The 13,186-nt window shown below is 39.1% G+C and overlaps 1 protein-coding gene across 2 annotated transcripts in view; it reads right to left on the reverse strand.

The window, feature by feature from the left end:
• Window positions 1-581: 581 nt before the first annotated feature.
• LOC126203273 (phenoloxidase 2-like) overlaps window positions 582-13,186 on the reverse strand; it is a 112,008-nt gene continuing 99,403 nt past the window's right edge. For both annotated transcript variants that reach the window (XM_049937529.1, XM_049937530.1), the window contains 6 exons: window positions 7,458-7,622; window positions 6,962-7,090; window positions 3,996-4,184; window positions 3,785-3,920; window positions 1,688-1,914; window positions 582-924 (listed from right to left, as the gene is read on the reverse strand). In XM_049937529.1, coding sequence (XP_049793486.1) covers window positions 667-924; window positions 1,688-1,914; window positions 3,785-3,920; window positions 3,996-4,184; window positions 6,962-7,090; window positions 7,458-7,622 — 1,104 coding nt within the window. In that variant the 3' untranslated portion in view covers window positions 582-666. The remainder of the gene's footprint in view (window positions 925-1,687; window positions 1,915-3,784; window positions 3,921-3,995; window positions 4,185-6,961; window positions 7,091-7,457; window positions 7,623-13,186) is intronic.

A 13,186-nucleotide genomic window follows, 5' to 3' on the forward strand; every position in this document is an offset into this window, starting at 1 on the left:
GATGTTCGTGTGAACTGTGAACTGATGTAACCTATCTACAGGGATTTCTATTGTTTAAATCCACATATGAACTATCACAGCTAACCTTATAGTCACATTTCAGTGTATCTTTTAGATTAAGTATGTCAATTTGCATACCTATTGGGTGAGCGCAGCACATTAACCTTTCTAGATGCTTTATCAGATTCACGAGAATATGGAAACTTTTCTCTAGACGCTCGTTAGCAGTTTTCATCCCTTACTATTACTAATTTGTTGTGCATCAAGACATACCTGCAAATTCAGTAATAGATATTTGCTACTATCTTTTGCAAAAAGTAAGCACCAAACTTTAGTTCATTTAAGGTCAAAAGTTCTCCACTGTTGTCATGCTTGCAGTGCCACTGTGTGTTTTGTACCTTATCCCTAACTTTATTTCCTGTTGCTTAGGTTAGAATTTACTGTCTGGTAAATAATTTGTGCCTCTTTTTCTGCGAAAAAAAGCCTTTTAATTTTGTTGGAAGAGTTTTCATTATTACTAACTTTATAAAAATAACAAACAGCAATGTTGAAATTTTGTTTATTAAAATTATACAAGCAAAAGTTTTTATCCAAAATTATTGTAGGAGTATATAAGGCATCTGCAGTAAGTCATGAATATAAAATACTAATAATAAATAATAAAAATCATAGTTGGCTCATCAGATTAGGAGGCAGCACAGGAACATTTCCAGGCCCTGGGCCTACAGTGGTTTCATAATGCCTTATTTTCACATCAATTAAGCCCATGTTTGGTGTCATGAACTGGCGTAAAGTATTTACACCATCTCTTGGCACGCGGTCAAAGGGGTAGCCCATGCTGCGGCGATCTGGGTAGAGACGCTTGTGCAATCCACAGTAACTATGAGCTGCACGACAATTTTGTTCCGGAGGGGGTTGTTCAACCTGGAAGCAGTGTCACAATTTGAACTGTTTGTTCCACATGTAAGGTAGTGGTAAGTATATTCAAGATGTGTGTTAATGTAAGTAGTGCCTCATTATATCCACAGAACTATGTAGCGGCTGAAAACCATGACATTTTGTACAAAGCCATATGAAACACTTTGTAGAGCCCTTAATGCTACAGCAGACTATTTGGGTGATCTGGCTGAAAAATTGTGTGCAAGTATTATCTGTAATTAAACTAATATACCAAGTCTGCAATGTATGAACACATTTTATGCAGGTGATACTGTTTATAATTTTAATAACCTCTAAGTGATCCAGTTCATGCATTGTGAAAATTATCAACCACGATAGGAGATTTTACGGTACTTCATAGACAAATTGGTTGACAAACTTAATCAGGCACTTCGTTATGAGCACTTTAAATGCTCATGAGAACATCCTTAAAAGAATCTGAAGTGATAGTCACTTTAATTACAAACTGCAGTAAATATGATGTGAATACTTTTTCCATATTAAATGACAAGAAACTGGAACCCCATTCAGTGGCCAGCAGATCTGAGATGTAGGCATCACATGGTTTCATCTTTCAGATAGGATGTCCATCAAATAATTATGGGGAATTACTAACCTTTAAGCACTGCTATTTTTTGACAAACTATTTTCAATTAATTTTCCACCTCGTGCATAATTTACGAGAAATCTTTTATAGCAATTTTTGCTGGAAATGGGCAATTCAAACAGCTGGCAGAAGGAAACTCACCTTGTCTATACTACCGTCCGATACCATGACAAAGAACTCAGCAGGTAGGCCCCCTTGGCGCCCCTTTGGTATCAACATGTGTTGTGGCCATCCACAGCCACAATAGGTATATTCCGCCACCTGTTGAGACTCTCCTACTCCAGTCAAATTGCGGAATGTTCTCTCAAATGGTATTGTTACTGATGATTCATCTGAACGGCGCTGTATGATGTTGCTACCACTCTTTACTGGAAAAGGGAATTTACCACTGAATTTAAGTGAGAAAACATTTACAATTGGATTTATAGATAAGATGCAATGGAGTATTATACACTGGAAGTAGACAATACATTATAAATTTCATTATTATTACATGGTGGTGAATGTAATACTGGCTTCTTTTAGGAGATGGGATTTGAAGTAAAATATCTTAAATTGTCCATAAATGTAACAAATTATGGGTTATTTCCTTTGATATTGTTTAACACCTGTTAAATTGCTGAACTAGCAGAATAATTTTGTTAAGGTGTTTCACAACATATCTTTATGGAAACTTCAAGAATTGATGTTTGATACACAGCTTATCCTTCCACAATAAAATAATTTTTCACATTCACACTAGAATCCAAGCTGCAGTCACTTGGAAGTGTACCTTCATCTTTTAACACTACGTTAACTTAATACCTGAAGAATGTAGCAGGGTTAAGAAAGCATAAGCTAAAAAAATGAAGTTTTAAGATTTTAACTATGGAAACCAGTCATATGATTTTAATAGTATAGTTGAAACGTACTCTTTGCAGTTTTGATTTATAAGCCGTGAAAAGGAAATAAAAAATGTTGTAATTTAATCTCAAAGATACAAGAAGAAAATTTGTTTGTCACACCAGAGGAATACTCTGGTAAACTTTATCATTGAGAGACAAAGGACTAATTTCGAGATGCTTTTATACTTCTAGTATTAACTACCTTCTTGTTCTGATGTGCTGGCATAAAGACGTACTGTATAGTTTCATGTCTATGTGTGTGTTAAATGAAGGTGTCAAATGATGAAAAATGTGTTTTATAATTTCTGTCAAGATCAAGCCTAAATCCCATACCAATGGAGTACAAATTATTCTGTTAATTCGACAAGACGAATTTTAGATGGAGGCGACGATCTTTACGACGGCGCTGCTCAACAATAGAGGTACGCGATTGTTCTCACTACTTTCCTTTGGTGGCCGCTAAGATTAATTTCGGTGTGTTTTTGCCAAGACATTCAGAACCTGCAATCTTCCTTTTGGTATAAAAATAGGAGTCTGATTGGAAAAGAAATATTCTTAAATTTAAATAATTGCAATTTTTTTACCCAGGCCACGGGGAATGATAGAAAGTACATGCCTCTACCCTGATTGTACGTTCGCAGTCTCCGAGTGTGTTACGACATAATTATTTTACACAAAAAAATTTAAGATAGATCTTTCATCAGATCGCAACCACTCTTACATGAATGTACGTACCCTCTGAATGTGTCTAGTCAGTCATGCGCATTGTTCTAAAGCTTTTCTGTTAATATTCTGTGGATTGCATCTCCGCAATTAATTTTTGTTTATGCCGCAAATCACACTTCACGCGAAGTATCTGTTACTCAAGTTTCAGGCTCCATTTAATGTCAAAAAATTCTGAATTACGGCTGACTAAGCAAACCGCTACAATAATTTCATATCTCTACAACTACAATAACAAAATACAGAAAACAATAACAGAGCAGGTACATTACAGCCGTAATAGCTGTGTACAGACACAAGGTCTATTTTTGTATTTTTCTTCTTCATTCATTCCACAAAACTATTGCATCATGTATTTTCAATGTGACACTCAAGTGCAACTAAGTAAAGTATTTGGTGATGTAACCAATCCAGTTTTTGCTCACAGACTGGGCTTTGAGTTACAACCCACTGGGCATAACTACCAAAATTTGTTTTGGAGGAATTTTGTGACAAGGGAATTGCCTCATGATGATATCTTTTATGGAGATGATCTTTAAGTATTTTCATCCAGCAGTTTTGTCATAATGATGAGACTTTGAAAAAGTCTTAATATACATTATACATGCTGCTTATAAGAGTAAATACTTACACTGCACAGAGAACTTGTCAATTTCAATGAAGAGGGATCTCTGGTCTGTTAACAACATTGGAAGACCTCTTTCATCGTACTTTGGTGCCATGAAAATTCTCACAGTTCCTGGTCTTTGAGGTCCTTTATTTTCAACCTACAAGTATCAATTATGTTAGTTTGTTTTCATTGAATAGCAAATTGTAAAATTTAGTAGATGATTGATACGTACTTGTATCTTAGTGACAAATGGTGCATGCTGCAAATGTGTGAAACGAACGAACACCGGACCTCGTGGTGCAAAGTCAAGTCCCCGTGAAAGATCTATATCATTTTGCTGCCAGTATGTGACAAATTCATTCTTTGGAGCTTTCTCTGATATGACTTCAACACCAGTAACATGAACATAATCAAAGCTTAGCTGAAAAAATAATTAAATAAAATAATTTAATCGTTTCACTGCAACATGTTTCCAACAAAGTTGGAAACTACAAACCTTACTCTCTATACCTTTAGACAAAATGTTAAAAACACACACACACACACACACACACACACACACACACACACACACACACACACACACACACACACACACACACACACACACACACACACACACACAGTAACTGAACAATACACCATAGATTAGACTAGAGTAGTACTTTAAAGACTTGAAGAGGTGGTAATAAATGACAGGTCTAGAAAGACATTAAGCCCCACTATCTCTTACTTTCTGTATTGTTGGGTTTTTTCTTTTGTATGTTTGCTACCTATAGCAGCATACATCCCAGATTCTTTGTTTTCATGTAGATGTTTCTCAGCTTCTGTTTGGCACCTCAATTTATCATCACTGAAACCACTAAGTTATTTGTGCTAACTAAATAAATAAATACAAATGTTAACATAGTGTTATTGATGATAAGTCTTCAAGTGAAACTAAACCAGTTTCTGGCATTCCCCAAGGTAGTTTTATTCTATATGAATTTATTTTCGAAGTGTTTTGATGAAGTGAATTTTTGGTTGAATTAGGTAGGTGCGTAAGTTGATAGCATTTGTTTATGTTCTGGTTGCTGTGGGCTTATTTATAAACTGCCATTTTCAATTTGTAGCTCACCATTTCTATTTGGGTTTACATATTTTTATTTTGTCGTATGGGTGGAGAAATTGAGCAATTTTGACCTCTTGTTCTGTTTGAGTGCAATAGGCCAACAGCCTTGCTGCAGCAAGAACACCAGTTCCTTGAGATCACTGTAGTTAAGCACTATTCTAGCTGGACGGGTGACCATCCAGTCCGCCAAGCACTGTTAACAACCAGGATGCACTCAGCCCTTGTGAGGCACACTGAGGAGCTACTCGACAGAAATATCAACTCCAGTCTGAAATTGACTTATGGCTGGGAGAGCCATGTGCTGACCACATGCTCGTCCATATCTGCATCTAGTGATGCCTGTGGGCTGAGGATGACAGCAGCCAGTTGGTACCTTTTTGTCTTCATGGCTTATTCAAGTCAAGAGTTCCGAGTGCAGTTAAGGGGTGACAGCAACAGAGGCAACCAGGAACATTTGCGCAACATATGGCAATCACACCATTTGATAGCCCAGCAAGAAAAATTGTTCCAATTTTAAGGATGTGCATGTTGACATTTGCGACTATTAGGGAAGACCTTTGGGGTTTTATGAAATCTTTCAGATTCATTAATACAATGTCATGACATGTCGGTGAAGTCCAGAACTGGCCAATGTGAGTAACTGGCCATTTTACTATCAGTGACATTTGCATGCAATGGGGAAGGTATAAAAAATCTGGTGTATGTGTACCAATGAAAACAAACTCAGTGGATGGACATGTGCATCTCTGCTTGCTCCTCCTCAGTCAGCTCATTGACAGCAGCTGCAGCAGCAACCTTTCCTGCCTCTTATTACTGACAATGAGAAATTGTGTCTTTATGCTAACATGAAACAAGGAAAGAAATGATTCAGCCCAAACAGAACAGCAACTTCATGTACATAAACCTGTGTGCACCCATGAAAGATAATGTTATGCATCTGGTGAAATAGCAATAGTGTCTTGTACTACGAATTGCTTTCCTGAAATTTAACTACTACTGCCCACATTTATTGTTAACTATCTGTGTTCCTTCCAAATGCTATCCAAAAATAGTGATCAGGAGGATTGCATGAAGTGATGCTAATCCACAGTAACTCCCACCAACAATCTGCTACACTGACATGATATTGTACAGGTGATTGTATGCGAAGTCATTCCACAGCCCCCTTATTCACATGATCTTGTGCCCTCACATTTTCACCATTTTGTTCTCTATTTAAACAAAGTCCAAGGAAATTCCTTTCCAGATGGAAATGTGCTCCAAACATGGCTGAAATGTTTCACCACAAAATCACTCAATTTCTACAGTCATGGAATAAAAGTTCTCAGCATTGGTAGACCATTGTGAACAGTAAAGGAGACACTATTACTGATGACTGAAGTCATGTGTGTATCTGTTTTATTAAGTTTATGGACAAATGCTACGAACTCTTGCACCAACCCAATACACATCTTTCCTGATCATATCTGTTCGATTTTAACCTTCAGATATTTCAATTGCAAATGCATTTGGTATTTTACCAATTACACAGTGACAGTAATGTTTCTAACCAGTTCCTGTTCATTATTGGACATTTTTGGACTCGTGAATAGGTAGAGGATAATTTTTTTCTATTAGATATTACTTTATGGAATTAACGTTTCTTGAGCAAAACTGCAGTTGGAGCATTAACATTTAACTGTGCACCTTGTTAATTTTTTGTGCCTGCAACACCAAACTATAGTTAATATACGTTTTTTTTCCTGACAGATTCTTCATTAGGTACATGTATTTGTTCTTTTAAACCAATATGGCAGATTTTGACCTGCATCCATTTGTAAAATACCCTCCTTAAAAAATCATCTTTGTTGTAAATGTTATACTCCATAAATCTCTATTTGGTAATCCTGTGTATTTTGTGCATTAGCATTGCTTGTTAAGTCAACAATTCAGGGTCTGTTTGGCTTACTGTTCACTTTTTTAAAAAATGAGAAAAACAATTGTGGGAGTCAGAACATTATTAGATCACTATTATTTGAACTGATGATTTACATTGGTCAAGACCTGTAAAAACAGTATGTATTTTAGGCAATCAAATTATACCATACCTGCTGGACAGTGTACCTAGGAAGAACCTTCTTGTGCTCTTGGAAGATGCCATCTATGAAAGCATGCCACCTGTAGAATATAGGATCCCTCATTGTCGTCGCTGGATCAGCAATGACCCCAAATGTTTCCTGTCATGGAAGAATTATTAGTGAGAAGTGAATAAAATGATACACCCTACAGGAATTACCTTTAATGGAAATTAAATTTCTAAAGAAAATCTCCCTAATTTGCTTCAGTTTATCCCCTACTGGTGAAATTTTTTTCTTGTTTGACACTGACAATATTATTAAGTGTGTACATTAGCTTCCAATTTATAATCTTGTACGCATGACATTGCAAAGCTTATATTTTGTAAGATATTTTAGCCAGTTTTTTCTGATCAATATGCATTCCAGTCTATACCACAAAATATGTTTTTATACATACAGTACAATTTACTTTGCATGCAGAAGAATTTACAATACAAGGTTCTTAATAAGCAGAATTTGCACTTACGAGATGTCTGGCATCAGGATCATGGCAGAATCCCATCATAACATGGCCAAGGTTGTGTAGATCGCCGTACAGATTGGGGTTGATAGACAGTATGCTTGCATCTACGATGTTACCAAGAATATCTATACCATCAGTTTCTGTCAGTTCAACAATTTGCTTTTTTTCCTAAGAAAAGGGAAAGTAAAACATTACTATGAATTGAACCAATAAATCTGCATGTAAAATATGCATGATGAAGGGATATTTAAACCCTCAAGAAAGGAACAGCCTTCCTAAATCAAGAAAACAAAAACTAAGTGAAAAAAAGTGGTGTAGTGAAAACAGTGGTGAAAAGTAGTCACAAAAACAGTCATATTGATATTGTTAAGAGTGATTTGCAAACCAAAAAAGGTGTTATTTATGATGAAAAATGTAATATCGAACTCAGAATATGTCAAGACTACAAATAAATTTATGTGGACTGCAGTAAAGCCCAAAAACAGAACACTAAACTATCAAGAAAATAGAAAACCAAAACAAAGCACTAGAAACAGTGCACCAGTTACATCAGTTTTCAGCACTAGATTCATCCAGCGAAACAACGAATAGTGTAAGCTAAAGTAAATATAATGAATCCTCCAATAAAGGTCGTAACAGGAAAATTCTGACACCTTGAAGCACAAAAAAAAAATTTACTGTACGCTGACAGCCACGGAAAAAGCCTTTCAGCTCCCCTCCATGAAGCTGTACACAATGAGTGTTCTGTATTTGCTTAAGTTAAACCAGGAGCTACATTACATGCTGTAGCCAAGAATTTATCAGAAAGAATCTGAAAAAAGATGACTACGTTTTAATCATTGGTGGCACCAATGGTGTTTACAAAAACAAGAGCAAGCAAGCACTCAGTTTATAGGATGTTATTGCCAAAACTGTACAACACAAATGTTAACCTAAAAACCTACAAACCTACCAGTACGACTCTCCTGCAGTGGTCTTGTGTTACTACAGAAGTAAGGTGCTATAATTTAGAACTGTAGAAACTACGTAAAAAACCAAATCATGTGCACTTGCTAGACATGAACTGAAATATGAACATACCTGGCACAGACAAACAGAAATGGAAAGCTCAAGTTAGTGAACCAGATAATGTAACTCTAAAGAGCTGCATAAAACCATTGACCCCGTCATTTTAGATTATAATCAACAAGTTTTTTAGGCTCAATTTCAAGCAACACGATTTTGCTGAACTAAACCCCTTGGATTGGAGAGAATCCTGGTCACATGCCAAAGGAACTGACTTTGCACTGTAATGACAATTTACTGTCTTCAGTGTTAAAGACTCTGGTGATAATTCAACTGATTCAGAATACCAATTCACAGTGTCTTAAGATATCAGTACCATTTAGGATAATTCATCGAAATGTGCAGTATCTTAGGAATAAAAAACTGCTGTACAAATCTGTGGATGAGAATTCACCACACCTCTTAGTATGAGGGTCACTCCAAAAGAAATCACTTTTTTTTTTTTTAAAAAAATACAGTTTTCGTTCTGCGTGTGTGAAAGTTTTACAGTGTGTAGATACATTTTCCCCACTTTTTTTCAAACTTAGTTCAGCCTGTTCCCGTGAGTGGCACCGTCATAGGATGTCTTCAAGATGGCTGCTACACTTTACGTTTGTCAAAAGCAATGTGCTGTCCTAGAATTCCTGTGCTGTCAATGAGACATTGGGATACATCCACAAGAGGTTGAAAAGGTGTATGGAGATGCTGCTGTTGATTGCAGTACAGTTACTCAGGGGGCAAGCAGGTTAAGTGATGAAAGCGGGCATGGCAATATTTATGATTGTCCTCGCAGTGGCAGGCCTCATACTGCACACACTCCAGACAATGTGCAGAGTGTTAATGAATTGGTGACTGCTGACAGACGCATCACAGTAAACGAATTGTCACACTACGTTCAGATAGGGGAAGAAAGTGTTTGCAGAATACTGAAAGTGTGTGTTAAAAAGGGTTACTGTCAGGTGGGTTCCCAGGATGTTGACAGTGGCTCACAAAGAAACAAGAAAAACAGTATGCAGCAAACTTTTGGAACAGTATGAGAATGGTGGAGATGAATTTCTTGGAAGAATTATGACAGGTGATGAAACATGGCTCCATCATTTTTCACCAGAGACGAAGAGGCAATCAATGAAGTGGCATCATGCAAATTCACCCAACAAAAAAATTCAAAACCACACCTTCTGCTGGAAAAGTTATGGCTACAGTGTTTTTCGATTCTGAAGGACTCTTGCTTGTGGACATCATGCCAAGTGGAACCGTCATAAATTCTGATGCATATGTGACGACACTGAAGACACTTCAAGCTCTACTGAGTCGTGGTCAACCAGATTGGCAAAAGCAGGATGTTTTGCTGTTGCACGACAATGCATGGCCACATGTCAGTCAAGAACCCGTGGAACTGATCACAAAACTCCGATGGACAACACTGAAACACCCTCCTTACAGTCCTGACCTGGCACCATGTGACCATCATCTCTTTGGAAAACTGAAAGACTCTTTGTGGAACAAGGTTTGAAGCTAATTCCCTTGTGCCCACTGCCAAACAGTGGCTCCAACAGGTTGGTCCAGAATTTTACCATGCAGGTATACAGGCGCTGGTTCCAAGAATGTGCAAGGCAGTTGAGAGGGATGGAAATTATGTGGAGAAATGAAAGTATTGTTCCCGAAGGGTGTATCTATACAAAAAATCTTTTAAACATGTAGAATAAAAGATGGATTAGAAAATAGTGTGCATTTCTTTTGGAGTGACCCTCTTAATTGCAGAACATTGACTAAAGGGCAGTGAAATCGAGTATTACGAACTAAATGGTTGTGTGTTAGTAGATAGTTATTGTAGGCTACAACATAAAGGGGGTGGAGTGATAATATTTGTAAAGGAACATCTTCCATTTAAGAGGATCTGATTTGTTAAACAATACTGCAAAGAAGGGACAACTCAAATGGCTGGTGTTGTTGTCCACATAAATACTCGTTCAAGTAGGTTAGCTAAGCATAAACTAGTTGGTATGTACTGCCCACCAAATACAGGTGTGTGGTACTATATAGACTCAACAGGGCAATTAGACAAACAGGCCCCACTGACCTTAGCATAGTTGGAGACAAATATTGATGCAAACTCTTGTAGTATAACCTACTTGAAAATTACATATATTAAACTCACATAATCCCACAAATATAATGAACTGACACTGGAGTAACTGAGTCAAGCTCCAGCAAAAACAGGCACATGAAAAAAGGGCTTATAGAACACCATACAGAATTGGAGGTCCAAAATCAAAAATTAAATTGCCTTCAACATATTGCTTCGGCAGATTGAAAGTAAGATGGGTCAACAGCCCACGTGTCATTCGCTAAAATGGGTGATGAATCAGAAGGCAAATCCAAGCTGGGACGTATAGTGTTAAAAAAAAACAAGCATATTCCAGCAGGAAGTGGCAAACAATTAAAATTTGGGCACGATGTGAACAAAGTGGAGGGGTAGCCCTACTTAGCAAATGACAATGGCTAAAAAGGCAGTGCCCAATACACATTGGTGATGCCAAATGGACACCACCTCCTGACAGACAGCAACACAGGTATTGTCAGAGGGAATATAGGTACTTGAGGGCCGAGGTACAAAGACTGCAGCCTTGGCAGCAGCATCAGCAGCCGCATTTCCTGGCACACCGACATGACCAGAGACTCTGAAACATTACAATGGCTCCACCAAAGGTGATCAGCTGACAGTTTTCCTGGACTTGCTGCACTAAGGGATGAGCAGTGTACAGCACACATGGACTTTGGAAGGTACTGAGTGAGTCCGAGTAGAGGACATAAATGGGCAGCCGTATTGCCGGATGTACTCAGTGGCCTGATACAAGGTGAAGAGCTCGGCTGTAAATTCAGACGTAGGTGCCAATGATGAAGGCACACCCAACCCCACAGTCAGTCCAAGAGCCATCAGTGTATACAAAGGTAGTATCACAAAGTTCCATGTGAAGGTCATGAAACTTAAGGTGATAAACCGAGGTTGGAGCAGTGTCCCTAGGAAGCGTATGAAGGCCAAGGTTAACAGGAAGCCAAGGTGAAGGGTTCACAACCACTGGGAAAGTTGCAGGTTGTGTGAAGTTAAGCCACTGTAGCAAGTGGCGAAAGTGGACTCCAGGATGTAACAGAAGAGGGACAAGCCCCATACTGACGATCAAAGGAATTGTCAAAGGAGGTGTCAAAGGAGGTGGCATAGGAGAGGTGACCAAGCGTAGCAGACAAATGGCACGCATACCTGCTGAGGAGAAAGTCACGGCAGTAGGACAGTAGCAGTTCAGCAGCTTCAGCATACAGACTAAACCAGGCTAGTGTAGAAGGCACCTGTGGCCAAACGGATGACATGATATGTTGAGGGAGCGTAAGAGGGATGGGCGAGCAGACACACGAACAAGGCACCCATCAGCTAGTTTCAAATGGGCAAGGACCGGTGCGAACTGAGGAGGGTAGTTCCCCTCGGCACCCCCCACGAAGTACCAGTGATTCTACATAGGAGGTTGAAGGACTGTGTATATCGGGCTGCCACATCAGACACATGGGAAAATCAAGAGTGTTTCCTATTGAGCATGAGCCCCAGAAATTACGCAGTTTCAACAAACGGAATGGCAACAGGCCCAAGGTGAACAGATGGCGGGAGAAACCATTTGTGCCACCAGAAAGCTAAAGCCATTGTCGATGCTCCAGGAGTGAAGGTGATCAAGCAGATCGAAGACGCCGCTCAGTGAGACAGGTCTGGGGAGAACTGCAATAGATGGCAAAATTGTCAACGAAAAGAGATCCGGAGATGTCTGGTGGAAGACAGGCCATGAATGGGGGGAGGGGGCTGTATGGCAATACCAAGGATGATTCTCAGGACAGAACCCTCAGGCACACCATTTCCCTGGATAAAGGTAGCCAACAAGGCAAAACACACATGCACCTTGAACACACTGTCTTGTAAAAATGCCTGAAGAAAACGGCAGGTGCCCACGGAAGCCCCACATGTAAAGAGTATGGAGGATACTAGTTCTCCAGCATATGTCATAGGCCTTCTCCAAATCAAAAACATGGCCACATTCTGTGATTTCTGCAGAAAACCATTCATGACATGGATGGACAAATTAATGAGATGGTCAACTGCAGAACACTGCAGTCTAAATCCACACTGTGCATTCATTAGTAGAGGTCTGGACTCTAGCCACCACACCAACCAGGCATAGATCATGTGTTCCATCACCTTGCAAATGCAGCTGGCAAGAGAGAAGGGGCTGAAGCTAGAAGAAAGGTTTTTGTCCTTACCGGGCTTAGGTATGGGTATGACAATGGCTTCATCAAGGAAATGTGCCCTCTGCCTCAATGCAGTTGTACACATTAAGCAGAAAATTCTTGCCCGCAAGGGAAAGGTGCTGTGACATCTGAATGTGGATGGCGTCTGGCCCTGGGGTGGAGGATCTGGATGAACAGAGCAGGATCTAGCTTAGTCATAGTAAGGTGACACTGTAGCACTGACGATTCGAAGGAGAGAATGGTATCACCCCAGCGGCCTCCACTCATTTCTGATGGAGGAAGGCAGGGTGATAGTGCGAAGAACTCAAAACTTCTGCAAAATGGCGGCCCAAGGTGTTTGAGATTGCAATAGAATCCACGATGACATCGCCAGTGACTGTCAGGCCAGAAATTGGGGAATG

The sequence above is a fragment of the Schistocerca nitens genome, chromosome 9, assembly GCF_023898315.1.
Source record: "Schistocerca nitens isolate TAMUIC-IGC-003100 chromosome 9, iqSchNite1.1, whole genome shotgun sequence".
Taxonomy (NCBI): domain Eukaryota; kingdom Metazoa; phylum Arthropoda; class Insecta; order Orthoptera; family Acrididae; genus Schistocerca; species Schistocerca nitens.